Raw genomic sequence first — 27,394 nt, 5'->3', positions numbered from 1 at the left:
TAAGATTGTAAATTGATTTGACATTTTGCATTAATGTGCTGCCAAGTATGATCAAAATTTAAAAACCAAAACGATTCAAGTGACCTGACGTTTCAGACAATATATAATTCAACTCTGCAGCACCACCACGCCATCTCTTTTTTATATAATTTGTATTTTATTGAATGTTTGTACGTCACTGTACATAAATTCCTTATTTTTACACAATGCATTTAACAGACAAAAACAATCAATATAATCCCTACGGTTTCAATAGGGTCCTATGCAGAGATATATAATCGGACCCTAATTAAAGAGTCAGAAGAACACTATTGTAAAAGCAGTTTTTTGCCAGCAGATGGCCACATATCACAACAAACATTCCCACGTCAAACCGAAGCAAAGTGTCGTGAGAGCTGCAATAGTTGTGATCAGAGCATGAGTGATTTTATTTTTTAGATAAACTGGCTGGGATTTTTGTACTTTTTCTCCTCGCTCTTACGCATATGCTTCCACAAGGTCATTTGTCTTTGAGGAACAGGCCTATTAACTGTTTGAATGTTTGTGTGCAGCAAGTGACGCTCTTCGCCATTAACATGCGTTGTGTGATGTGAACCCTTAAGCAATAAGGATCCTTATTGGCTTGTTACAGAGAGTTATTAGGTTTGCCCCGCGGCCCCTGCTGGTATTTAATTACCCTTGCGCGCTCTCCTTTTCATCATGATGGAGACGACGGCTGCCATTGCCAATAGGTGAAAGAGGAGACTTCTACAGACCTTTAATTGGTTCATTTGCCTCTGCCTGCCAGGCACAGATGGAGCTCTTTATTACTGTCACTGCCAGGTTCATTCTGCTCTGATGAGGCCCCTCTTAAGAGGGAGAGCTTGACATCCGCGAGGACGCGATGACATGGCCAAAACACAATCAGTACACTCTAAAACCTAACAGCAAAAAATGGGGTGAATCAACGTGAAACGCTCTTCCAAAAACAGGAGACACTCATTTTCGTGAATTTTTTTTTAAATGAACAATTTGCTCCCGCAACAACTCACCTGTTTTAATTCATTTGAATTTGTGAACCACTTAGGGTTTTTTTTTTTGGTTTTTTTCCCTCATTTCTATCAGTTGATTTGAAATTACAGAAATGATGACAATGTTTTTGTACTGTGGGAAGAAAACTAGAGTATTGCAGAGAAAAGATGCATACACATGGGGACAACATGCAAATTGCCCAATACACTGGCATCAACGGTATACCTGCAGTAGTTTCAGTGCAACCGCCATGCAGGTGAGACAATCGAACATGTTCCAAACCATAAATATGTCATTCTAGGCATATATCCTTGGATAGTCCATCCATCCATCTTTTATAGCGTTGTCCTATTTAGAGCTGCAGGGGTCTGGAGGCAATCCCAGCTGACTGTGTGTGAAGGCAGAGTACACTGTCGACGGGTTGTCAGTTCATCAAAAGGAACAGAGAGACAGACAATCCCACACGCTCACATTCTCACCTATGGACCATTTTCAAGTTATAAATCAACTTCAAACCGAGGTCTTTGGATTGTGGGAAGCAACCAGAGTATCCAGAGAAAACCAAGGAGAAAATGCAAATTCCATAGAAATAAACTGAGGGTAATTCACGGTGAGGTGAGAGTGCTGACCACTACACAACCATACAGACAATATAATCAAACCACACATATGCCATTTTAGGTAAATGTCCTTTTTTTTAAATGCTCTAGATCCCCTTCCTGCACCAGAGTTAATCACCTTAATCTCTACACCGTTAAGTCACCCTGAGGCCAGATGTGCATTGAGACTTACTTTTTTGTGGACCTGTTAAATCATTTTTTATTTATACGGTATTGTATCTACGGATGATCGTGACAAAACTGAGAAAGCGACCCTGTTTTGAACCCAAAGCCTGTCCCTTTAGCGACTGAAACGGTTTTCTTACCCAGGACACCACAGCAGCACTATGAATGCGGCTGGTTATTTGCACCAGTTTGGGTAGTTTTCTTATTTCCTTGAAGTAGCCTTAAGTTACTTAGAACTAGTATGAACATTGGTACAGGTAGTCATTTGTAACACAGCACTACAGTAAATTCTTGATGTTACTCACTTTGTGTGCGCGGTACTGGAAACGTGCAAATAACATTGAAGTTTTTATTCAATTAAAACAAAAGAGAATCGATTAACATAGAATAGAATAGACATACTGTAATAATCTCTTGGGGGAAATTGTTTATTGAGGGTGTTTTTTATGTTTAGAGGTTTGAAAAGAAACTGCATTATGTTGTATTTGGTGTTTGGTATTTTTAGGTGCTATATAAATAAAATCAAAGTGAAGTATGTTACAGAGTAAAAACATCTCACTACATTATTTGTACGACAATCATCTAACAATTGGAGTGTAGCGAAGATAACATAATAGAAATAGTAGTGTGATACTCTCGCATCTCAATGAATCACCACACTTCAGTATGCGTTCATGTGTACTCCTACTCGGTAATTACAATTTACTTGAAAGCTGCTCCCCTCTTAGCCAGGCCTGCTGATTGATGGTGGTTGTTGGGTTTGAATTTCTGAATGATCCTTTTGCACACAGCAGTTATGTGGCCCCCACATGAGGTCGGGGATTGTGTTCAGGATACCCATTTGCCTGAAGCTGTTTTAGCACATGCTAAAAGTGGACTCCATTTACTTTCAGTTTAACAACTTGTGATTAACCAGAGTACAATTTCCCATCTATATCTGCACTGTTCAATACAGGGACATCAGTTGGCATGGTAACCCCATTTGCCATCTGCGGGCCTCATTCATGCTGAAAAATGACACTCGGGGAGCTGTCAAGAAACAATTCAATATTCCTCAGCAACAGTGGGTCAGAGTGTTTCTGCTGTAAATCTCTGTGCTTGTTGTGCTTTTGACTTTCCTCCACAGTACAAAAAAAAAAATGGTGTGATTCTGAAGGGTTTGATTTGTAGTGAATGTGGTCGGATTTCATCGCCACATGTTTCTGACATTGTTGGGAAGATTGATCAGTGTGTGGAGCACCGGGTGCAGTACTGTGTGCTGTGTTTCTGACAAATTAATGTGGCATTCAAAGTCAAAGTTCTGCTTTAAGAGATGAAGAATGCTTGAATAAATATTTGCTGGGCTGATGGAAGTTAAACGTTACATCCACTCCAAGGAGCTATGAGTTTTGTCGTCTGGATAGACGTTGCATGTAAAGTTGCACGCCGATGCTCCCAGAGCGTATACATCGACAGTAGATAATGTCACTTCATATTTCATTTGGTAACTGGAGAAAAACTGACGTTTTATGAGAACAATGAGGTGTGGTTTCACTCAAGGGCTACTTCTTGGCAAGGTGCAGTCTTACCTGTTGACAGGACTAAAAGATATCCCAGCCAAGAATCTGTCCCACATGTTATGTACTCATTCATGCAAGAGTTGGGTTGGAGCAATACTGTTACACAGTTCTCTTTGTGCTACAGTTAAAGGTCCTGCTGAATCTAAATCATACAACAAATTTAAGAGCGGCGTCAAGCTTTCATCCTACTATAACCTGCAAAGCTCCTTTAAGAGCAGAAGCAACAGTGTTGCTCATCAGAGGTGCTTAACACAGTGGAACATTTATGACATGTTGGCTTGTCATAATAGGAAAAGCATGGGTGTTTCTAATAACACTGATAATAGCTCGGCTCTGTTCAAGGGTTGTAGTCAGTTGCCCAAATGTGACAGTGAGCTCGTGTATGACGTCACAGCAGGCTTTAAAAGAAATGCAACCATTCATTTATACTATTAAAGCCATACATTTGAGACTGTAGTGTTGAAATCTCTTGGTTGTGTCTACAGCTATATCTTCACACACACACACACACACACACACACACACACACACACACACACACACACACACACACACACACACACACACACACACACACACACACACACACACACACACACACACACACACACACACACACACACACACACACACACACATTGACATATACAGGTACATTTACCTCCCCTGTATAGTGCAGTGGACTCATGCTGTGATGCCATTAGACTTTCAGCGTGTTCATTTTGGCAGCCACAGGGAACTATTATTAGATTTAGGCTGGATGAGTAGTCAAGCATATGCTGTCGTTTCTATCTGAGCATGTCACATAGTTCGTGTCCTTAAGGGTAACTAGACAGGAGGCCATTATATTGATGAATGCAGTAATTTAAAGTGCGCCCACGCCAAGAAGTAAAATATAGAGAAACAGATTTATGACTTTAATACAGACACAAAGTCTCACAACAGTCTAAGTTTCATGTTTTATATTTCCATTTTAAAAATACAATATTAATATGTTGAGCTTTAGATGAATCGGTTTAAAATGATTTAATTGCTTAGGCATCATGGGCTATATCTTCACAGACACACACACACACACACGCACACGCACACGCACACGCACACGCACACGCACACACACACACACACACACACACACACACACACACACACACACACACACACACACACAATGTACACTATTTTCATGGCATATATTTTAAAGTTATTTCCAGAAATGCAGTCACAATGATAATTATGTCAACTTTACATCTAAAAGTCAAAGCAAACCGTGTAAATTAACAAGTAATTCACATTAATATGATACTTAAGTAGGAAGGCCTAACTGACAGAGGGGCACTTTATGATGCCATTTACAACAATTATGTTGAATCTGCTGTGAAAATTGCATACTAAATTATTTCCTGTACAAACTGTGAAAACCTCTAATCTTGAGTTATTTCCAGCCAAACAGACACAATTAGTCATAAAATCCATTTGCTCTGTGCTGTTCAGACTCACAACTGTTTGCATCTCAAGACATTTTACTGCAGATATTAAAATACCACATTTTGTCTGTAAATCTGTTGCCTTGGGGATTTTTGAATTTGTATACTTCATTGATTATCATAGTTAAACTTGTCTGGGACAAAGATGAATGTTTTTTTTAGATCCATTGTTTTAGTAATTGATAAAGTTTAAGTTATGGTGTACCTACCATTACATTACACCACCCAATTAGAATAGTTCTTTATTGCCAGTGTCGTCTATGGCATCAGTACACAAGAATAGACAATAGTGTAAGGAAAAGTAAAATATATAACATCATTATTAACAAATATTATTACAATCATCAGCTGCAGTGTGTGTGTATAGATAGATAGATAGATAGATAGATAGATAGATAGATAGATAGATAGATAGATAGATAGATAGATAGATAGATAGATAGATAGATAGATAGATAGATAGATAGATAGATAGATAGATAGATAGATAGATAGATAGATAATCACCTGGGATCTGGGATCAGTGAAAATGTAATCTCTTTACAGAAACTGGATTCAAATCAGTGGTAGTCTCAACAGGCAAGAGTGACAATTCACTTTGATTTATGTTAAGCGATGCCGCACGCACGCACACACACCACACACACACACACACACACACACACACACACACACACACACACGCACACACACCCACAAACACACACACACACACACATACACACACACACACACACACACACACACACACACACACACACACACACACACACACACACACACAACATTAAAGCCTCTATTTCAGTCAATCTTACTTTAAACTTTTGATAAAACGTTAAAACGCTTGTTTTGGAATTAAAAGATGTTTATAAGCCATTGCACTCTGGTCCAGCACCCTTCATCTATCGGACATGAATAACCAGCTCTGATTGGCTGAGCTTTGGAAAACTATGCAAAAACCTGATTTCCTTTTCTTTTGAATCGATCAAACGTGCAGGCGGTGGGCCAGGCACATCACAAAACTCGCAAATGTTCGGGGGGTGTGGATAACAGAGTAAACGTTGTTCCCCTTTAAATATTTCCGTTAAATAGGAAACATGCTTCCTTTGACGGGTTCGGCGTCACCGCAGCGGCCGCCCTCTCCTCCCTGCCATTGGTCGAGCCGTGGGAATATTCTAATGCGCCCCTGATTGATTGGCCCGGAGCCGGTCTCATCGGCTCAGAAGACTCATTTCCATTCCGACATCACACACATACACACACACACACTCCCAGCTCGGTCCGTGCTGCTGACATGAGAGGATACGAGCGGCTGCACGGAGAAGCCGCCTCGCTGAAAATCTTCTTCAATATGTGGAGGAAGCGCCGTTAACGGAGCCGCCGTGATCAATGGATGTTTCCCCCCGAGGTCTCTGGTGCTCGACGCGTAATCGGCAGCGAGATTGCCTTTGCAGAGGAAATACGCCTTCCGAGCAGGAGAGCAGCCAATCAGCCGTGAAGAACCAAAGATAAACAAGCCTTATGATAAGACAAAACTCTGTAAGACACTGATTATGTTGTTGTTTCTTTAATCGAGTCAGAATGGTTTGTGCGCTCCGGATTTGCAATGTTTTGTTCGCCGTGTTTTTTCTCAGCTGATTTCCGTTTTAATTGCAACTAAATTGTTTTAGCACTATAACTCTGGGACTAAAAGAGTAAATCAAAACACATGTAGGGTTGAAAAGGTGCTTCAGTGCCATAAGCAACATTGATTTTGGGTGGACAGCGCAAAAGTGGTAAAATGTGCCCAGTGCGCACTAATGGATAGAAGCTACTCGCCCTTACCATGTGTTATTATAGCTCTATATACATCGTATCTATTGGCTGACGTGTAATCATATGGATAGAGTCCTTTTATGAGGTCGTTTATTATGTATATCGTCTATAAATAATGATTAATTTGAATGGCATGCCAGTCCCTGAATTGCATATGTTAAATAGTAGGCCTGAATTTGCATAGATTAGGAGGAATAATAAACATATGCATAACAAACCTGCACCCCCCCCCCCCCCACCCCCCACACACACACAGGCTTGTTCTGCTGTGTGCACTGAAAGGCGCTTTATATTTCAGCATCTCAGTGGATACGGGAAGTGCTTTGAAGTATATTATCGGTCATTCAGGGCTGCCTCAGAAGGTTTCCATTTCTATTGTCTAGAAGCCGGAGGTGGGATCATCGCACCTCACTGCACCGGTGGCAGCCGAGGTTGAAGGTTAGCTGCAGCAGAGGTTCCTATAGATTATTGGCCAGGTGTGAAATTCTACCCTGCATGCTTTTTTTTCCCTGCTTGTGCCAGATCCTTTATTACCCAGAGAGATGGGATGTCACAGCTTACCACCAGAGGCAGAGAAGAAAAGCCTGCAATTTGGTGTTTTATTGTCCTCTTCTGGGTTTTTTTTCTCTCCCCCTGTTTGTTTTGTGACCTGAAGAGAAATATAAGTCAACTCCCCTGGGTTTATTTTTTTATAGGCATCTGGACCATTTTATATTCTATATTAAAATCATGGCTTCGACTCACTACAGTGCCATTATTAAAAAGATATAGCCGTGCATTCCCTTTGATCATAAAGTCTGTACGCTCTACTTTAAATCTGCTTCCTTTGCTGGGAAATCACCTCATCGCTGGATGTTTATTGCCGCATGTTAACACCTCGTACTCAGTTATAGTCGAGCCGCAACTAACTAGCTGTAATGTTGGCTGCTTGCTTGAAATGTGCTCTGCCTGTGCTTGAACTTGTTTGAGAGGCTTTTCCTTTGCTTTGTGTCATGAGCAGCCAATGTGCAGGTATCCCCATGGGGGTTTCCCCTCTGATCTCGCATCACACCCCGGCAGTAATTCCAACTCTGTGAAGAAAAGGGATTTGTCATTTGGCTGCCTGCTTCCCTTTGCTTTCTCAGGAGCGAAGCTGAGCCCTGATTTATTGCGAAGTTTCCCCAGGCTCGCTCAATCTCTGGGCCCACCGAATTACTTTGAATGGAGGAAACTGCTCACTGCGAGAGTGACCTTTTTCCTGGAAGATTATTACCCAGGCCAGTACAAGGACTGATTAAGGTCATGTCTTTTTCTTGCCTTGTCATCCACTGGATCACATTAACGGCCTGTTAAAGTGTACAGGGAATTTTCTGGCATGCATCAGTCAATGGTTAGTGGACTGATAGATAGGATGGGGCAGATAGTATATGCGCCACAACCTCTTCGTCCATCTTACCAGGATAATGTCAGTGGCTTGGTTGCTTAGCAATCCTTTTGTGCACCCTTTGTAATCACCTTTTTTATCAGCTCGGAGATGTCATGTGTAATTATGAGCGGCCTGCCATCTTCTGAAATCTGTCTAATTGGTCTTCATTAATAGGATGAAGCGGTAGTGAGACAAGGGTTAAGGGTGAAAGGTTAAGGACTGGGCCCCCGAGGTTATTACGAAGGGGGCAGGCCTGCTAAGGTCATTGTTATTATTTTGTTTGCAAGCTGCTGCTCAGTTCAGTGCTTAATCACCATCTATGTGTCACCATTTGCTCTGAAAAGAAAATCTGAGATGATGACCTCATGAGTTGGTCCACAGATCAAAGAAATGACTTTCTTTTTTTTTCTCATAAAATTTTTTTTTTTTTAAATGTTTTCATGGTAGAAAGCTTCTCATTAGGTTGTCTCCCACATAAGAGCCATAGGCGGCATTTTTATCTTTGGTTTTTAATGAGTCGTATGTTTGCTTCAACAATTTAATGGTATGAAGGAATCAGTGACCCCTAACAATGTAGCAAACCAAGCAGCCAGAGGACAAGGGTCCGCAAGGAGTTTATGTTTGTCTGACATAAACTCAACTTTATCGCAGTCGTGGGATTTAATGAAAAACCAGACTCTCCCCAGGCCTGAGTCGGCTGACAGATGTCATAGTTTGCGCCTTTTTCAAAAACAAGTTATCTCTCTTCATAAACCTACAGCTCACTCTTCCACGATCTGTTTATCTTTGAAGTCAAGGTTTTCCAAAAGGCTGGCCTGCATACCCATGTGTCTCAGTGTGCATACTAGGATAAGGATAAGATAAGGCTCTGTTTACCCTCTAATGCTACCTTGGCATTGACCAGACTTTACCCCATGTGGTGTGTTTCTTTTACCTTGGCACCAGCCATGTCCAAGGGCAGATTTGGGTCAGTCCAAGGCTTTCTATGCCCAATCAAGGCTGCTCTCAAAGATAACACTTAATTGTGCAGGTTTGGTGCCATGTCCAAATTTTTGAACATGCTTAAAAAGTCAGAAAATACAGTTTTGCTCGGAGACTGCTTCCTTCCACATAACCCTGTTATTCAAATAGCATAATACTACTAAGAGTGAGTACACAGAAAGGCTAGATGTTTCAATTCAGACATAGAGTTTGGGTTATAATATATATACACACGTCATACTGCTTTTCCTCTGAACTGTCCTCTATTACCTCTAAAGTAAATGATTCATTGATTGTCATAACTGCAGCCCACATAACAACATATTTCATGCTGGCAGCGATTGTACAAATTATTGGTGTAAGTTCATTATAAACAATTCAAAGCTCCATTATTAACTTTGAGTTCTGTTGAAAATTGCATATGGGAATGTTTTCACTGTTGTTGATGGACGTAAACAGATGGATCATGAAATATAGTCACACAAAACACTAAATCTTTGTTAATGTTGGGATTCGAAGTCAGTACATGTTACCGCTGCAACTGAATTCAGTTCAGATGGAAATCAGAAAGGAAGTTCTTGCTATTGGAAGTGGAAGCCAACTACATGCAGATTAAACAGAATCAGATAATACATTAGAGGACAACTTGGTTAATTGATTAGAAATGTATAATTGCTTATTTCTTAGTTTTGACAAGCTTTTAATGAATTTTGATGTTTTGTTTTAATGGAAGACGAATGTATGCTGCGGCAGAGCAGTGGAGTATATCAATCTGTTTGATTTATATCTATTCATTAGCTTTTGCCCTGTTATGAGATTCCAGGGTTGAGCTCGTTGAAAGACTATTAAAGAGTGTCTTTCTTTTTTTTTAGTGGGCTATTTCCTATTTGCATTTTTCAGAGTGATGTGCTTCATTGTACCATAACAGTGCCTCTGATCAAATTTTGCATTAGAGAAACTGTATTGTTAATGTTTTTCCCTCAGTCACCAAGCCATTAATGCTGCCTGATTTTCATCCAGCCGAACGCTCCGGACATCTGTCTGAATGTTGCCCAGCGATGAATTACATACATTTTTGTGTTTGCGTAAAAAATTTATAGGAAATGCTTTCTAACACTGTTGTAATACCTTTTACAGGAGTTAATCTCAATGGTAATGAGGCTCATTGTTATCAGCCTCAGGCCTGGAGTGTTCTTGCAACGTAGGGCAGAGTGACTTGGGGCTGTTTGGTTATCCTGTATGTGAACCGCTGTGTCCCGTTTTTACTTCTTCTACAGAAAATGAGAAGAGAGAAATCTAGGTCTCGCTTATATGCCATTCTGATACCAATTATGTAAACTATTATAGAATTTAACCAGGCCAGCTCTTATCGGCTAATCCAGAAGTAATAGATTCTATTAAAAATGTATGAGGGGATTGGGGGGGGGGTCCACGTGTGTGTGTGTGTGTGTGTGTGTGTGTGTGTGTGTGTGTGTGTGTGTGTGTGTGTGTGTGTGTGTGTGTGTGTGCGCGCGCAGATGGGTGTATAGAGATGAATTCAGCAGCTGCAGCAGCACTGGTGTCTAATTCAGTCTATATTGAAAGCTGTCTGTCTGGTCTCCATCACTTATACAGGTTCCTGCAGTGAGACCGTATAAAAGCCATACATAATATACAATTAATTATACAGTAAGTGGATTGTTATTCATTGACCACATCATTTTCATTCAGAGACAGAGACCCAGCGTTTTCTCCTCCGTAATACCCCATTGCTCTTTGTTAATCATTTATTTATTCCTAAATTAACCTTCTTTTTCAGCTTTTGTGTTCTTTCCCTTCCTCTCATCTGCAGTTTCTCTGTGGAGAGAAGAGAAAACATTAGCATAGCACTCATGGTAATCCACTCCAAGAGTGAAAAGGGTGCCTGTCTTAAACCTTTTTCATTATCATCTAATTATTAACTGAGCATCCTGAGAACTGTGAGCAGGAGATGAGATAGTTGGGGGAAGGAGGAGTGGGTGTGTGAACGTGGCAGGGTGAGGTTGTGTATGTGTGTGTGTGTGAGCGTGTACAGGCAGTTTGCATTTTTTTTTATGTATGCATTTTATATTTGTTGAGATTCTTTTCTGCAATTTGCTCCTATCTTAGCTATGACCCTTGATTCTGCGCGAAGTCATAAAAGACTCCAGAAGGTCAGACAGCTGCTCTCGTCTGAGTGCCTGTATAATTTAGGGCTGTTTCCCGCTTTGATGAATATTCTTGTGCTCCTGCTTCATACAGCCAAACAGGTAAAAGCCCGTCATTAATCATTTCTGGGTTTGTTTGTTTTTCTAACATGGTAATATATTTAGTTGGTAATTATACATATGTAGCTTTTTCATCTAAGTAAATGTGATTATGATAGAGAGGATTGTCTGAATGAACCGCGTTCTCGTCGACTGCTGTACATCAGCAGGTTTTTGAAATGTTTTTTGAATTACAGCTGTAATCTGCTTGCTTAACAATCTTAAATTCTCCCTCGCCTCCCTTTTAGCTCTCTACCCGACCAAAATACCTCCGCCCGATCCCAGCACAGGCGTGTCATTAGAAAATAAACCAATTCACATTCTGTCAATGACAGGGGGGAAAAAGAAAAAAAAAGCTTGATAAAATAACATTGTGTGCCAAAAACATCCTTATCGCAGCACCATGAGGGACAGTTAGTGGACTGCAAACGCACGAGGTCTTTATCTCCATGGCAGGCTCTCAGTGGACCACGTCACGCTGCTTATCAGCTCCGTAGATGCTGTCTGAGGGCGGTGGGAATTACACATTCTGGCAGCTTAAACTTTGTGCCCTTTTTCCGGTTCTGCGTGTTCGAGAAGTCCTTGAATGCATGAACGGGTAAGACACTAGAGAATGCCAGACTACGGACTGGATTGTAACCTCCACCATAATGTGTCCCACAAAGGCCCATTAGCTTCAGATTGGAGAGTTGATGAAAACTGGCTTTGATGGCGAGTAATCCTGATCATTACGTTAATGACAAAGTCCCCAACCTCATTTGCGAAGGTTGATGTGACGTATGGTAATAATTGCCACTTTGAGAATCGTTTTTTACAAATACTTCATTTTTCGTATAGCTTCCGATGCTCACATTTCTGGAATATCCTGATCTGCTATAAGAAAGTGAAACAAAAAAAAAAAGAAAACGTCTCACTGAGGAAAACAGATGGCTGCAGAGCTGAAATTGCTTGAGAGTGTAGCCTTCATAATATTATGCATTCTGGGATCACTTTGATCTCATATCTCTCTTCCCTTTTTAGGTTAACTGTACTGAAGAGTGAGAAGGCAATTTAAGCTTAAGTTTTCATAAAATCTCTTTAAATTTTGAATGTAGATAGCAGCATGAAAGAAGGCATCATTACTTGCTCTTCATGCATCATTTCTGGCTCCTTTTCCTGCTTTCAGTGAAACTTTTTTTTTTCTCTTTCCGTTAAGCCAGTGCCGGCCTCTCTTTGAATTATAATGCCCTCCTTGATGTATTTTCTTCCAGTTGCAAATTATGGCAGTAATGGAAGGTATTCCAATTCATGTCTCATTTTCTTCTCGTGAAGGCATTTCCCTGGAGATGCCTTTTCTCTCTTGTGTTCCTTCTGCCTTTTCAGTATCTCCCTCTTGACAAATGTGTGGTAATGGCAGGGTTGTTGTGAAATTGCTCTTATTTTCAAAATGGAATCCGACCATACTGAGCCTTTTAGCTCTTCAGATGTGTGTGTTCAGATGAGACAGGTTGCACTGAGCAGTTTGAAGTAAGCTTGTCACCATGGGACAGATGTTGAGCAGAGGAGGGGAGCGGGTAAGGTAAAGGAAGAGGGAAGAAGGAGGGGATTTTTTTTTTTTCTTCCTGCACCTGACTAAAATAAAAGCCATTCTGTCTTTTCTTTCTTTTGAGCCGAAGGTAATCATGTTTCTGCAGCCCATCACTGCAGTTTCTGTTCTGTAGTTCACTCGCTTCGGCTGCCCCCCGGACCTTGAAGAAGAAATGAAAACAAAAATCCAGAAGGACTTTAAAACGGAGCCAGAAAAAGGCGGTCTGACAGCTGTATGCTGCAGGCTTATATAAGCTTTATTGGTGACTGTTGAGTTATCCATGAAATACTGAGCTTCCATATTTAGGGATTGATCAACTGGTGATACGCCACACAATGGTGATTATTTTTGCATTGGCAGCAAGTTCTACAAGACACCGGATCCACACACATCAGTGAGTATTTCGCGGTAGCCTGAGGTTGTTGTTCTTTTTTCAGTTTTGCAGCGCTTGCACTCAGACCTGCTGACTCTTCCAGGTAATCAGAAAGAATGTCAATTGTGATTATCACTGAAATATTCCCCCCTTGCCTGGTTTTCTACTCAGAATGATTGCTTCAATCAGCACAGCTGTGGAGAGTTGCAGGCTTGTTCAGACACCGGCTCTCATTTCCTCTGACATTACTTTTCTCCGCAAACAGTGCAGCCTATTTTAGGGAGCGAGCTGCTTTTGGCTCTCCCAGCTGATCAATACCGCCATAAATTTATAGAACAAGAAACCAAGGTCTCAGGGCTGCATAGAAATGGAAACGCACTGCCCGAGGCTAGAAGGGGGGGGGGGGGTTGTAAATTATCTGTGTGATCACAACCGACAGAACAAGGCTGATGACAGGAAAGAGCTATCACAACAACTGAGCAGAAGAATCAGATGGAGTCATCATTAAGTGATATTACTTTCTTAAATGTACAATCTCCCCAGTTCAAAGAGAGACGCTTGATTTTTAATATGGTAAAAGGGCCCAAGTGAGTTTTTTTTTTTTTTTTTTTTTCCTGAGTTTCAGTCATGTAAGCCACTGAAGTAAGGTGGAAGAGAACAGCCCTGGTCCGGAGTGAACCAGCCCCACAATTATAGAACAGATTGCTGTGGAACTTTGTGTAAACATCCATGATCGCTAGAGGATGACACCTTCTGCTTTTGTTTACCTCGAGTACCACCAGGAGGCTATCATGTGCCTCTTATATTCTTCATGACTATTCGGTAAATTGCCATTAAATTTGGGAATGACAGCAATGGAGCCCAAAGGATGAATCCTAATGACTTTGATCATCCCCCGATTTCTCCTTCGATGCCTCGAGCAGGTCACAGCTTTAAATGATCCATTATGCATGTAGTGGATGAATTGTACTCCACATTACTGTTTCCAGATAATTAATTTTTATCGACTTTGACGATCCTTTTGACTTTTCCCCTGGTGTGACCAAAAGGTTGAAATCTGTGGTGAAATCTGAGACGCTTAAGCAACCGCCAGATGGGTCGCCAGCGAATCTTGGCTGAAACGTTCGTGCTGGAAGTTTTATTTGTCATGTGATGACGAGTTACCTGCAAAGTAAATGACATTCCTGTCGAGATCAGCTGTGCTCTGTCTACATCTCAGTTTGTGCCCGGCTTAAGTCTTGTTTAAATGGTATTTGATGTGGTGTTAAAAGTGTTGACAGTAGAGTAAAAAGTTTCTATTTCTCTTGGTTCCAGCAGGTTTACCCAGGCTGTGCGCAGCCCCAGTGAACTATCATGCTGGCCTGTATCCAGAGACGACAGAACCTGTCATCGCAGCGTTTGGCCTGCACACACAAAAGCGTCGATGTTCCACCTCCTCCATTGCTACTGCCACTACCCCCGCTGCAGACATGCCCGCGCAAAGGTGAGGATGTCACACACTACACCAACAACCACACAATATGGTTCTCTTGTTGATTTAATAAAGTAGCTTCCACAAAAATATCCGCAGGAAAAAGTCATGTGTGCCTTTTATTGCTTCAAACTGTAAAAATATATCACGTGCATTTTATTGTGGCGCTCTGAGATTTCAGCTAATGTGAACCTTTCTGAATTCAAATCATTGACCTCTTGAAGATGATTCCTGTTAATTGGAGCCACTAATCAGTGCTCTCCCGCAGTGCAAATGCAATGCAGGTCAAAGTGGACTCTGAAATCACGGAGTTAATCAGCTCTCCCATACAGAGTTACTAACAACGCTCGCATTTGTGCCAAAAAGTGCTCCATGTCAGCGTCGTTTGACCTTCAACTTGACTGATTATACTGCATTTGTAGAAAGGTTGAGTGGGTATCCCAGGGAATGGGATTTGTGATTAGATTTGTTTCAATTAACTGATTAAATACGGCGTATCTGCAGATTCAGGACTTTGTTTGATGCCGCTTTTTGTATGTGGCTTGTTCACGTCTGCGTTATTTGTGCAGTGGTTCAAATTACACAGTCCAAGTCTTCCTGGACAGTCTAGCATCCACCTAATGAGATCACAGTGCCCACAAATGAATTTGCTCTTCTGGGGCTTTCTTTTCCTAATAGCTTCTGGGTTAAAGCTGCTCTAAGATAGAGATCTGCTTAAAATATAATTGCTTAATTCGGTCTGTAGTGTTACTCTGTTAAGAATATTAGCCATGATATTTATTTCTATTTTTTAAATTAACTGTGTTTTCGTTGGTATCATAGAAAGCAAAACCAAAATATCGAGCAGACTCATTGAGTACATTCATTTTTTCTGTTTTGAGGGTTTGTTGTATCTGGGATAAAGAAACCTACCAAATATGCCAAATTATGTGTCAGAATAATGAAAGAATGGTTGTTTCTGCTTTGAAATGGCTGATCAATCTTTCTGTTCTCTGGGTTTGTTCTCTATGGGTCTAAATCTGGGGTCTGGGTCTTCCTTGAGATGTGGCAAAATTCACTAGTGCAAATAGTGACACATCCAAAGCTAAATTAGAATATTATAAGAAATACTTTGGAAACTGAAATTGCTTTTTTGAAGGCTCCTTTGTTTATATGTTGGTGAGGATGTAATGTTTTCACAATCAGAGATCAAACGGGGTCAAACTTTCTTTGAGACAGTCTGGTATGAAACCACCGCTCTCATCAGTGAAGTCAGCGAGGTAATTCACCATTGACCGTGAGAATAAAGTACATCCATTCAAACAGTCTTACAAGAAAATGCAGAAAAATGGTTTTAGTGAAGCGATGTCTTAATTTTCTTTCCACAATCATTCCTCCAAACTTAGACGGGGACTTTAGTCTTCCACTTTGCATATTTTCCTACAATACACGCTTTGTAAGAATAGGAACTATAGCAGGTACATCATTATTTTCAAGTTTATTGACCTTGTGAACAGACTTCAGTGACAACTGCACATTAATGTGGGTGTTTTCATTTCCTCAGGATAATTAGACTGCTTTCAAGCTGAAATTGAGTGGAACTGGGCGGAAGTCTGCTGTAAACTGTGTCGTTTATAGAGTTATGAAGAAAAAAAAAAGAAGTGCTAAATGAACAGGTGCAGCCGGAATAACAGAGTAGTCAGAGATATGTCACCAACATGCTTCATGTACGAACCCCCACGATATGGCACGTCCTAATCAGCTCCGATAAGTGAAAACACAGCGGTGGTAAAAACAGATTGCGTAGTTAATTATTATGTCTCTTTTATTTACCTGAAGCCAAGCGGCTGTGCATCAGACCGTAGTCAAATGTGAAAATGTGAGAACTCGTTCTCTTTTTAGCTCCCATCTACTTCAACTCTTGATTTCCGTGGGTGAAAAACCTCTTTGTCCTTTTTGTTATTAAATATTAATTGGGAATCAGTGGAGCACTTGTCTGCTAAATGTTGGAACAGAAGGGCCTAGTTTGCCTCAGGCAGAACCAGGGATGCATTTAACATCCTGTTTACCTGCAGGGCTTCGTACTCCCCCACCCTCACCCCCACCTCCACCCCCGTGAGTTTTATGTAGTGCGACTGTGCAGCATAGTGCAGCACCCTTCAGCTCTGAGCCTGACATTTCAAGCTCAGCCGCAGGGAATAAACTGCTGATGGGAGCTCAGTCTGTGTGGTCCGGGCTTCTTCATTAAATGAGTCGTGGCTGGATCAAGTTAAATGGGGACGGTCTTTAGCCACTGCTGCGCTTTTGAAATCCATTTCCATTTTTAGCTGTCGATAAATGGAAGGCACACAGGCCATGAGAGCTCTCAGCCACACAAACCCATGTGAAAGATTTCCGAGAAACGAGTGTTTGGAATTATGTGATGAGAGTGAATGAGAGCTGCGCTCCTCTCTGCTATCTCGGCTTGAAAGCCCAGACTGGAAGTGCTTTTTTTTTCTTTTTCTTTTTTTTTCCCACGCTGCTGGCCTGTGCCTCGGCTGGCTTTGAGAGAGGGAAACTTTGCCCAAGCTGGGCCAAGCGGCACAGAAACAAATGTGGAATGACACTGGTGCAAGGAAGTGTTCGGCAGAGCCTGCTCGAGCACACATAGCTAAGTGTTCAACCCCGAGGTTACTCTGTTTTGTGAGAGCCCTTCATGTAGAGATTACCGACCAGGAAGGAGGGAGGCATGTGAAAAAAATGGGGTGAATGAGCATCTGTGTTTTCATATTTGTCTGTTTACAGAAGAAGGTGGTGAATAGAGAAGTTAGTGTGAGATGAGACGTAGGAGCACTCACTGTGTGTGGTGTTGGCATGTTCTGTGTTTTACTGTCGTGTTAAAAACTGAAATATAGCGGGAAGATCTGAAGCTTTGATTTGCAAACAACAAATACTGGTCACAAATATGCATTTACAGTAATTATCAAGCAGTGTTTTTGGATGCTTGCAATGTATCAACTTCTAAAATCCTAAAGCACTTCTCCAAATTTCAAACCATATTCAAACGTCTAGATCTGGCGAGATGCCTCTAAGGATGCAGGTTTGAATCTCACCGTGTCAAAGTGTCCAAATGTCCAACTGTTCACATAGATTTTTGCAAGTTCCCCAAATCCTCCCAATGGATGACTTGAGCTGCCGTCTCTACTGGTGGATGAATGGGTGAATGTGATTACCCGTACAAAGTGCTTTGGGAGCTGCTAAAACACTATACAAGTGAAATCCATGACTTTAACAACTGTACTTTAACTTGTAATGAGTGCAATTTAGACAAGGTAACGGTACTTGTACTTGAGTATAAATTTTCTGTACGCTTCACTACTTGATATAAACACATTAAACACGGGTTTCCCTGACAAATCCTGTTGTTCTATTGGGTTCTGATAACTTGTACCAAACACAAGTTTATGATGCACACACATTTTGTTCAGCGGGATCATTTCAACATGTGAGCATATTTTAGAGATATATTTTTTGCTTGCAGTAAGTGTAATACTCACAATTTGCTTATTCTTTAGTGCCACCAACACAATGTTATAAGTTGTTTTAGGGGGTTCATTTTCTATATGAGTCAGAAATGCAACACCGTTACAAACCTACACATAATAGTTTGCATGAACTCATTAAGAGTGTGTAAACACATTAATCCATATTTAGTGCAAAGACACATTTTGTGTAACAGAATTTTTCTATGGGAACAATTAACATTTTTGGGGTGTAATTCTGTATCATCTCATGCACTTTCATATAGAATGTCTTCCAGGGCTGTGGAAGCTAGTTTGGTATATGCTGGGTGAAAAATGCTCATTTGAAATACTTGAATTAATATCTGTGTTACTCTAATGAACTATCAAACAACACTGTTGTTAAGAAGCTTTCACTAATACCAATCCAAACAGTGGTGAATTTCTTTCCTTATCTTTTTTTGGAGGTAACTCTTTTTGGAATCAGATAGTTGTACTCAGTGCTTTTTAAAAAGAAAACTATCAAAGTTTTATGTTCAAACTTAAAAGTCGGTCAGATTGAATTCTGAGTGGAAACTACAAATGCAGAATGGATCTCCAGAACTTGAGGGCATCTTAAATAACCTCCATCCTCCTGACGTCTATTTAACAGCTGCATCAACTTGTCTCTTTTGCTGATTTTGAATCTATTTATCTTCTCTCATGACCACAAATCAATCACTGCAGCTTTAAACTGTGCTGAGTGTTTGAGTCTGTTCCGAGGGTTTAAGTTTTTGTACAGGCTGATGATTTAATATATATTGGGAAAAAAAACAATAAACTGAATAAATTTCAGTTTAGTTTTCCCTCCTGTTCTGTACTGAGAAGCAGCTGCTGGTTAACTGTTAACTACGTCTAACCGGCAGATAGTCGATCGCAGAAGCTCATCTCAAAACAGATGAATGAAGGCAGGGCCAATTAATTACATGGTGCAATTAATGACTGGGCTTATCGGGCCAACTGGGTGCATAGAGGAGGTTGTCATGGTAACAGAGAAATTGGTTTTAAATGGGGAATGTGCTGAGCTTGGTCCCTGGTTATTAAGGTAGGCCAGAGTGTTTTAAATATCAGGATTATTGGTGTGGTAAACAAGTATTTATGCCTGCTGAGAAGAGATGTACTGTAATTAACTGCCAGTTCTCAGTGCCATGTTCCCGCTGAGGATTTGACACTCGTAAACATGTTATCTCACAAAAGTGCTCAAGATAAGACTTTCGCCCAACATCAAAGACCTGTGGGATTTTTATTCTTTTTTTTTTTTTTGCCTAGAAGTCATGCCAACATACGTATGCATATTAACGGGGAATACATTGTGAAATTTTAGCTTTATCTCATGTGGTAATCGTATCTCGCAGTCAATGTAATTGTTCCCTTATGTTCCCCCTCTGGGTATGAAATGGCTGGAAGCCGTGGTTTTGGAAACGCAATGAGCTTGTCCTGTTTCAGCCCTGCCTCTGGGGCTTGTTTTGCCCATAAATTAGTGATTAACTCAAACTGCTCCAAAACAATGAGGTCTCTGCTCTAATCTTGGGGGGGGGGGGCTTCAAGTGTGACCACGGGAAAAAGATTAGCCTGTTTAAAGTGGCAGAAAGCACTGAGTGGGATTGGATGTGGGTGGAATAAGGGTAGTAAAAGAGCATGCATATTTATATATGCTCCATAGTGATAGTGAGATTTAAATAAACAGCAATATTTCATTGCTTCAGATAATTTCCATGCTAATATTTATAAAAACACAAATACGTGTGGACACAGGAAGCACGCACACAGTGAATTAGGTCTAGTGGTGATTGAGAGTTTATGATTGGGCCCCCGCCTCCCAGCTCTTTCTTCCCATGCATGTCCCTTGTATGAAAGGAGGAAATCAGGATTAGGTGTTTCCTATGAAAGCGTGCCAGTTTCATTTGGTGCCTTAACAGTGGAGCAGCATGTTTAATGTGTAGAGCCCCTGTGAGGCGAGAAAACATTCTGAAGTCGGGTTTTGCATGAGCAGCAAATCCAGCAGACCCCTATAGTGCATCAGACGTCACTGTCATTTTACCTCTTTCTTTTTTGAGAAAAAATTAAAATACAAACTAGCCTTTCAGCATTTTGCATTTCCCTTCAATCTGTAATGTGTGAATGTAAGTAGGGGAAATGCGAAAAGGTCAAAGAATGTTTGAGTGCTGCATGATGGCTTTGGCCGAGGCTGCATGTGAAAAGAGGCTGATGTTATTTTCTGAGCTTTCTATTTTTTTTTTTTTTTAGTTTGCCTCTGCTCTCTATCCGGGCTGAGGGGAGAAGCAAAGTGCATTCTGCAGGTTCAGGGTGATTAAGTGCTTAAGGTCAGGCTGCTAATTATCTCCCTGCCATTCCTTACCTCACAACACAGCTGCCATTTCCCTGTTGTCATGTGAACAGCCTCATATTTGTTTTCATTTCCTATCTTTATTTCTGGATTCTGTTGTGTGACTACTGTCCCACTCAGCACAGAAAGATGGGAAACATCCGCCAGAGAAACGCAGCTTTGTCAGTCCATTGAGATTAGTTGTATTAATTTGCAAAGGATTACCTGTCCGTCTTAAAATTTGAATTCAAGTTTCAACGAACGACCCATCATTTTGCAGCCTGTTTTGCTTGTAATTCTTCACTGTCACGCACCGCCTGTGATCCCTCATCGCATGTTGCAAATGTAAATGAGGTGTGACCATTTCAAGCAACGACCTCGGACTGTTTAACATCGGTTGTTAGATCTCCGAAGAGATTCTGCTATTCTGTCTAAATCTCATAACCACTTGGAATTCAGGTCTCTGCTCACCAAGGAATCCAAAACCCCAAATTGGAGCCGCAGAGATAAGCAGTGATGGGATGCTTTTGAATTTCTTTCACTTTGCTGCATTTCCCAACAAGTTAAGAAACTGCTTTGACATGTAAATTGTCAACGGGCTGAAAATTAAAGGAGACCTATTTTGCTCTACGTGAGCAGCCGAACATGACTCACAGTTGAGAGAAGTCCTTCCTTCTGTCTGAGCTTCTTTAAAATGACTTCCTTCTGGTTACCCAGCTTCCAGGAAACTTCTCTTTCGGCAGCTCCTGACACCCGTGACGAAGAGCTTGTAATTTGACACCAGCTTCACATCTGCTTTGCCTGAAACAGACTACAACCCAAAGAAATCTGGTCTGAAGTCCTCTAAAAGGGGTGTCTTCTTCTCAAAGTAGTTATGTAAACATGTTTTTAACTATAATATAAACAATTTGGGGATGTTTGTATGAACACCCAACACTGTGGTGATGTATGTCACAGATAATAATGCGCCAAGCACTGGAGCTCGGCTTTTTGCCTCCATTAATTCAGTGTACTACATCATTCGTCTGATCTGTTAAAGGCAGCAAAAACTGATTAAAATGTTATTTTTGTATGTCGTACTTTTCCAAGTCAGACGCTTCTAAAAGCGTGACTAATTTACTCGCCGGTATGTTTTGTTCTGCAGTTCAAATGCTTAAATTTTAGGAGCCAAATGGCTCTGAGTATTGTGCTCACTATCGTTCCAGAACATCGCGGTGAGTGTTTGGGTGAGATGGCCGAGTTCAGCAGTAGGTTTATGCTCGGTGGGAAACATTATAGCTCCACATTGTAATTAATAAATGTCACATTTTGTGGCGCTATTAGTCTCTTCTGAGCTTGTAGAGAAGGGAAGTGGGATAATGTGCATTATGAAGAATGACTTCATGATCTGCTTTATTTACTGCAACCACATGCTTATGAAAGCCACCGCTGGTTGGTAAACATGACATGTGGTGCTCAATTTACCACCGTGTGACGCTTGGTTTACTGCTATTTCAGACAGCTGACTGGTAATAAGCTCTCTCAAGAGTGAAACAATTACCTGTTGTGGTAATTTTAAACAATTTTATTGCTGATCATGCTGTTTTTGGTGCCAATTTAAACTTCATGTTTTCCAGCAGTTTCTGTCAGAATTATCCAGCCTTATCCATTTTTTTATGCATATGTCACCCAGCAGTGGCCCTCAGATGATAAATATATGAATACAGAGTTCCTGTTTGCTAATGAGGTTTCCTTTTGTGCCACATTAAGACAGCCGCAGTGGGAAGTGCAGCTGTGTTGTGTCTCCGTAGCTCTGACAGGGCTGTAATCTCTGGACTAACAATATCAGACACCCTGTGAAGACATGTTAGCATTCAAAGTGTTTGAAGTGTTTGTGGAACAGCAAGCCAATCGCAGCATGCAGGGATCAGCGATGACATTTTACTCACCAAGAAACGGCGAAAATCCCCGTATTTGATTTTTTTATTTTTTTCCCCAAATCATCTCGTCTTTGTCATTTAACTGCAGAAACGGGGGGGGGGGGGGGGGGGGGGGGGGGGCTGTTGTGCTATCAATCCTGTTGTGTGGTGGTGTGAGGAGTTATTAGGGTTTTTTTTTAATGTGTCATTGCTCTTAATCATCTAAGCTCCTTTCAGGTGGATATGATCCTCCTCTTCTTATCTTTCCGAGGCTTGAATATTCCATTTGAAGCCAAAAGCCAGAAATTGTTATTGCAGCTGGTGTTCCCTGTTACATCTATCTTCATGAGCGGTATTATGGGAAACTGGAGAAGAGAGAGCTCACATTTTGATGTTGTATACAGTGCAAACACCTCTCCAACATCCCAGATGTCATTGTTTTCTATAGCAGCACTACACTGTGATACATAATAAGCAGTGTTTTGCTTTGTTGTATTTCTCTGCTGAATTCATTCATGCTCTTGGCACCATGGTGCTGTTCCGTCTGCTCCACTGGGAGATTGCTGGATGGATTGAACACTCCACCTTACCTCTTTCCTCCATTTTAAACACCCAATTTATTTCTTTCATGAGATGGATCTTGTAGATTGACTCATTTTCACAGTCGGGAGGCTCACTGTAGGCCTGAAATGAAATGAACTCCCAAATCAATTTCAAATGGGAACAACGAGCGAGCTCTCCCCTGCATCGCTGGAATTGGTTTTGTTATTGAAAATGAAATGAAGTGTTTTGTTTTTATTTTTTGCCCTTTATTGCAGATTACAGCCTTGTTCTTTTGCCTGCTGTGTTTTTCACCAAATTACAGCGTGATCTAGGTTAATTTCAGCAGCTTTTCTTTTTATGTCAGATATTCCATAAAAGTGTCACTCTGAAAGGTGCCGGTAATTTCTACCAGGTGATTTATTGTTTTTAAATGGGCCGCCTTTTCCACCTTTCCTTAGTCGCTGGGAGTTAAGCAGCCATGAAATTGCCTGAATAATAGTGTTTAAATCCAATCTTAGTTTGTCCCGTCAGCTTTCCCACACACAATTCAATCAGCGGCGCGATCAACGATTGCTCTTTTTCCATCTGCAACTTTTCCTTCACAGTTTAGGCTTCAGGCTTTTACAGTACAATCGCTTCACATTTATAAGAGCATGAAGTGGAAGAAAATATCATAGGTCGAAGCTAATGAGTGAGTTCAAAGTTTGAGACCTTACGACGGAGTCCGCGGAAGCCAGACATGGTCTGCAAGTCACACATTTGTTAAAAAAAGAAACCAACTGCAAAACGAGACTTTGGAGAAAACATAAAAACAGTCCGAAAGAAATGATCAAAGAAACGGATGGCCTAGCTATCTGTATGCACACTCAGTTCAATAGTTTTCAGTCTGAATTGATTAAGGATGAGGCATCAAAGTCCAGTTGAAAGCCACAAGAGTCCTGCATAGACTTTAATAATCCACCATACATCCAGTCAGTTATGAGCTGAGGTCCCGAGAATTTACACTGAGATGTTATTGTTCACAGTGTTTTCAGAAACCAGTGTCCGCATCATGTTTACTATGTAGTCCTAAAGTTACAGCAGATCGAGGAGAGCTCGCCGCACGCCAAAACAACCCGCAGTCCCTCTATCGTAAAGGAGTCCTAAGATCTGCTCAATCTCCATTTTTATTTTGTTGTTTGGTCTCTTCAAGTGAAACACTTTGCTTCACTTGTAGGAACAATGAAGGAGTGTAAAATAAACAAAACTGTATGAGATGGATGGATGTCTCTTGAGAAAATTGCAGATTTTCATCACGTGTATATTTTCATTTAGTACTTTACTACAGGTTTTTTAACTGCAATCTAATACCATTTCATTTGTCTTTTATCAACTGTTTTCTTGATAGTACTTGTTTTTTCTTATCATCACCGTGGGAATATCTATGAAGCACTTTGAAATAATAATCTAATGTATCAAATGCATGAAAACTGACATGCATAGTTTGATTAATATATTAGAATCACCCTCTTATTCAAGCCTTTTGCTTTTATTGCAAGGTCTCTCCTTGGACAAATTGCGTTTGAATTAGCTCTGCTCTCTTCTTCCATTAGCATTTTGATTTCCCAGACTAAACTGATTGTGGGTTAGACTAAGTCTGGATTAATTTCATTAGGCAGTAATCAAACAGTGCTGGAGGCTTCCTTCCTTAAAATTGGTTTATAGCACCGGTTGATGGCCGCCATTATTCTCTGAAACAGGTTAGAGAAGGTTGGGTTTGAACATCTACAGAAGACAAACGATACAGGATTTTCTTCTCAATACTTGGTGTACTTACGATTGTTTTCTGTCTCCGTTCTCTGCAGGTGAGCCGGCCGCAGTGATCTCTCGGTACCCGTCTCCCGCAGAGTTGGACGCTTTTGCCCAGAGAACTGCAAACACCCCACTGTCCATCAAAATCTTTCCCACTGATGTCCGGGTGCCACAACACAAACAACTCAACAAAACGGTCAATGGCTTGGACACAACGGGTCAACGATACAGTCCCTACTCCCACCCATACTCAGGAGGCTACCAGGGTTTACTGGGCATTGTCAAAGCCTCTGTGGTGGTCAAAGGTGTGGTGAAAACCTCTGAAGGTAGAAGGACTAAACATGGAAACACACAGACTTCTGTGGGCCCATATAATAATCCTCTGAATAATGGCTACACAGTCAGACATGGGCATAAGGCCTATCGTACAAGCTCATGTAAGCCTCCCGATGTACCCATTGAGACACTTTGTTCTAGCGCTGGGGGAGCCTCCGGAGACCAGAGCCTGGCCCCCCAGTCTGAGCTGGCAGAAGTTCAAAGCCTGATGAGGCAGATGAGCAGAGTTCCCCACAGCCAGGCCCTGCAGCTGGGGGGAGAGGCCCGCGCCAGCCCCTCGCTGCAGGCTGTGGCCGCGGTGGCACATTCAGACTCAGACTTCATCTTGGGATTGCCGCCCCAGAGCAGTCTGGCCTTCGTGGGGGCAGTGCTACCTACACAGAGTGCAGACATAGCCAAAGCGGGGTACTTGGAGAAAGGGGACTACACAGTGTGGCAGCAGAAAGCTCATATGCAGCAGCAGCATCAGCAGCATCAGCAGCAGCAGCAGCAGCAGCAGCAGCAGCAGCAGCAGCAGCAGCAGCAGCAGCAGTCCTATCAGCAGAGTGCAGTGAGGATGTACAGTGTGAGCAGCAGTGCTCAGGGGCACAGAGCAGCACAGACCGGAGTTGGCCATTCTCCTGAAACCTGCCTCCCTTTGGCATGCTCATCTCAGCTGTCATACAGGCCACATCCCGGCAGTGTGGGCAGCAGACAGGAGCAGCGCAGCAGCTCCTCTCTGAACTGCCCGGCACAAAGCGAGCTGTCTGTCGGCCAGTACTTTGCTCCTCTTTGGGATGGCCTGGTGGTTACCCCGAACAGCGACTGTTACACGTCTCAGGTGTTGGCAACGGGTACATGTGCAGCCAGGCCTAGAGACTTTGGACTCTCTCATCCCCATCTCCACCAACATCTCCACCACCAACATCCACAGCACCATCAACCACAGCTCCACTCTCATCTTCCTCCTCCCAATACTCAAGTCTACAGCACAGACCAAAACCTCTGTTGTGGGCTGGCTACTTCGGGCCTGTGCCACACTGCAGTGCTTAGCAGCAGCCTGCAGTCTCTGGAGTGCCTCATCAGTGAGATCCACCCTCCCTGCATCAAAGAGCGCATGCTGGGCCGCGGGTACGAAGCCATGGGGATGCCTCAGCTGCTGGAGCACCAGCAGCAAACCCACATCCAGCTCCCTGTCTACAGATAAGACACGGCGCTGCCACACAATGGGACACAGAGGCGACAGAAAACCTTTTATAGACAATGGAAGTGTCAGCTTAAACATCTTTGACAGAGACATGCCTTTTTAGTTTGTGCATGTATTGTATTTGTAGGAGGCTTTGTGCTGTAAGCCTGAAAACAGTAAATGATAATCAAGACTTAAGATACAGGTTTATCCTCTGAACTTTTCCACGTTTTATTTTTATATCTCCAATGGCCATCACACATAACTGCTGGTGTACATTTCATACTGACGCTGAGCAACCAATCACAATGACCATTCAACAGAAGTGTATATTTTGCAGGTTATCCCTCTTTACGCCTTCACAAAAAACAGGAACCAACTAAAGGAATCATAGGTGAAGACATTTACTTGAATCTTAGAAGGATCTCTGGTAACTGGTTTTGTGAATCATATATTGGTATTATTTTTATTTAATTTTTTTAGGAGGAAACATTCCTTTATAACTTTCAATACTTTTCGTTGTTGGCTGCTTTGTTGTGGATTTTTTTCAACCCACTGTTAATGGATTCTTGTGTTTACATAAACACATTACAGCAGCTTTTTCATTTACAATCCAGATATAGAACTCCTGGGGACCTCCTTGAGATATATATATATATATATATATATATATATATCTATATATATATATATACCTCAATTGATTTATTGTAGTCAATGCTCAGCTCAGTGTGTTAGTGGCATATCCAAATCAACACTGTGGCATCCAGGCCGAACAAAGATGTGCTCTTTGGTTGTGTTTTAAAAATGTTTTCAAGATAGTATGAGGTTATGTGAACATGTTCTTTGAATGAACATGAGGTTTGTCTCTGGAAGGTTGTGACGCTGCGTCACAGCACCATGTGTATAGTGGAGTGCCATGTTGAAGAGCAGGTCACCTGAATCATTTCCAGTCTCTTTGTAGGGCTATATTATTATCACTGATGAGTTGAGACGTACGACTGAGTCGCTCTCGTGTGTATGCACTGGTTCTGTAATATTATTTATTTATGTTGGCCTGTTGAGTTATTGGAAAATGTCTCTATAATTATAAAGTGCA

At 41.5% G+C, this 27,394-nt stretch overlaps 1 protein-coding gene across 1 annotated transcript; it reads left to right on the top strand.

The window, feature by feature from the left end:
• Positions 1-14,600: 14,600 nt before the first annotated feature.
• On the top strand, positions 14,601-26,316 carry LOC308117775 (protein FAM222A-like; the record flags this gene model as incomplete). Its single annotated transcript, XM_080476875.1, has 2 exons — positions 14,601-14,730; positions 24,848-26,316. 2 exons carry the CDS (start codon positions 14,601-14,603, stop codon positions 26,314-26,316), a joined length of 1,599 nt encoding a protein of 532 aa, XP_080333001.1.
• Positions 26,317-27,394: the final 1,078 nt, after the last annotated feature.

Source organism: Lipophrys pholis (assembly GCF_963383615.2).
Source record: "Lipophrys pholis genome assembly, chromosome: 12".
In the NCBI taxonomy this organism is placed as follows: Eukaryota; Metazoa; Chordata; class Actinopteri; order Blenniiformes; family Blenniidae; genus Lipophrys; species Lipophrys pholis.
This window is presented reverse-complemented; position numbering and strand designations above follow the sequence as displayed.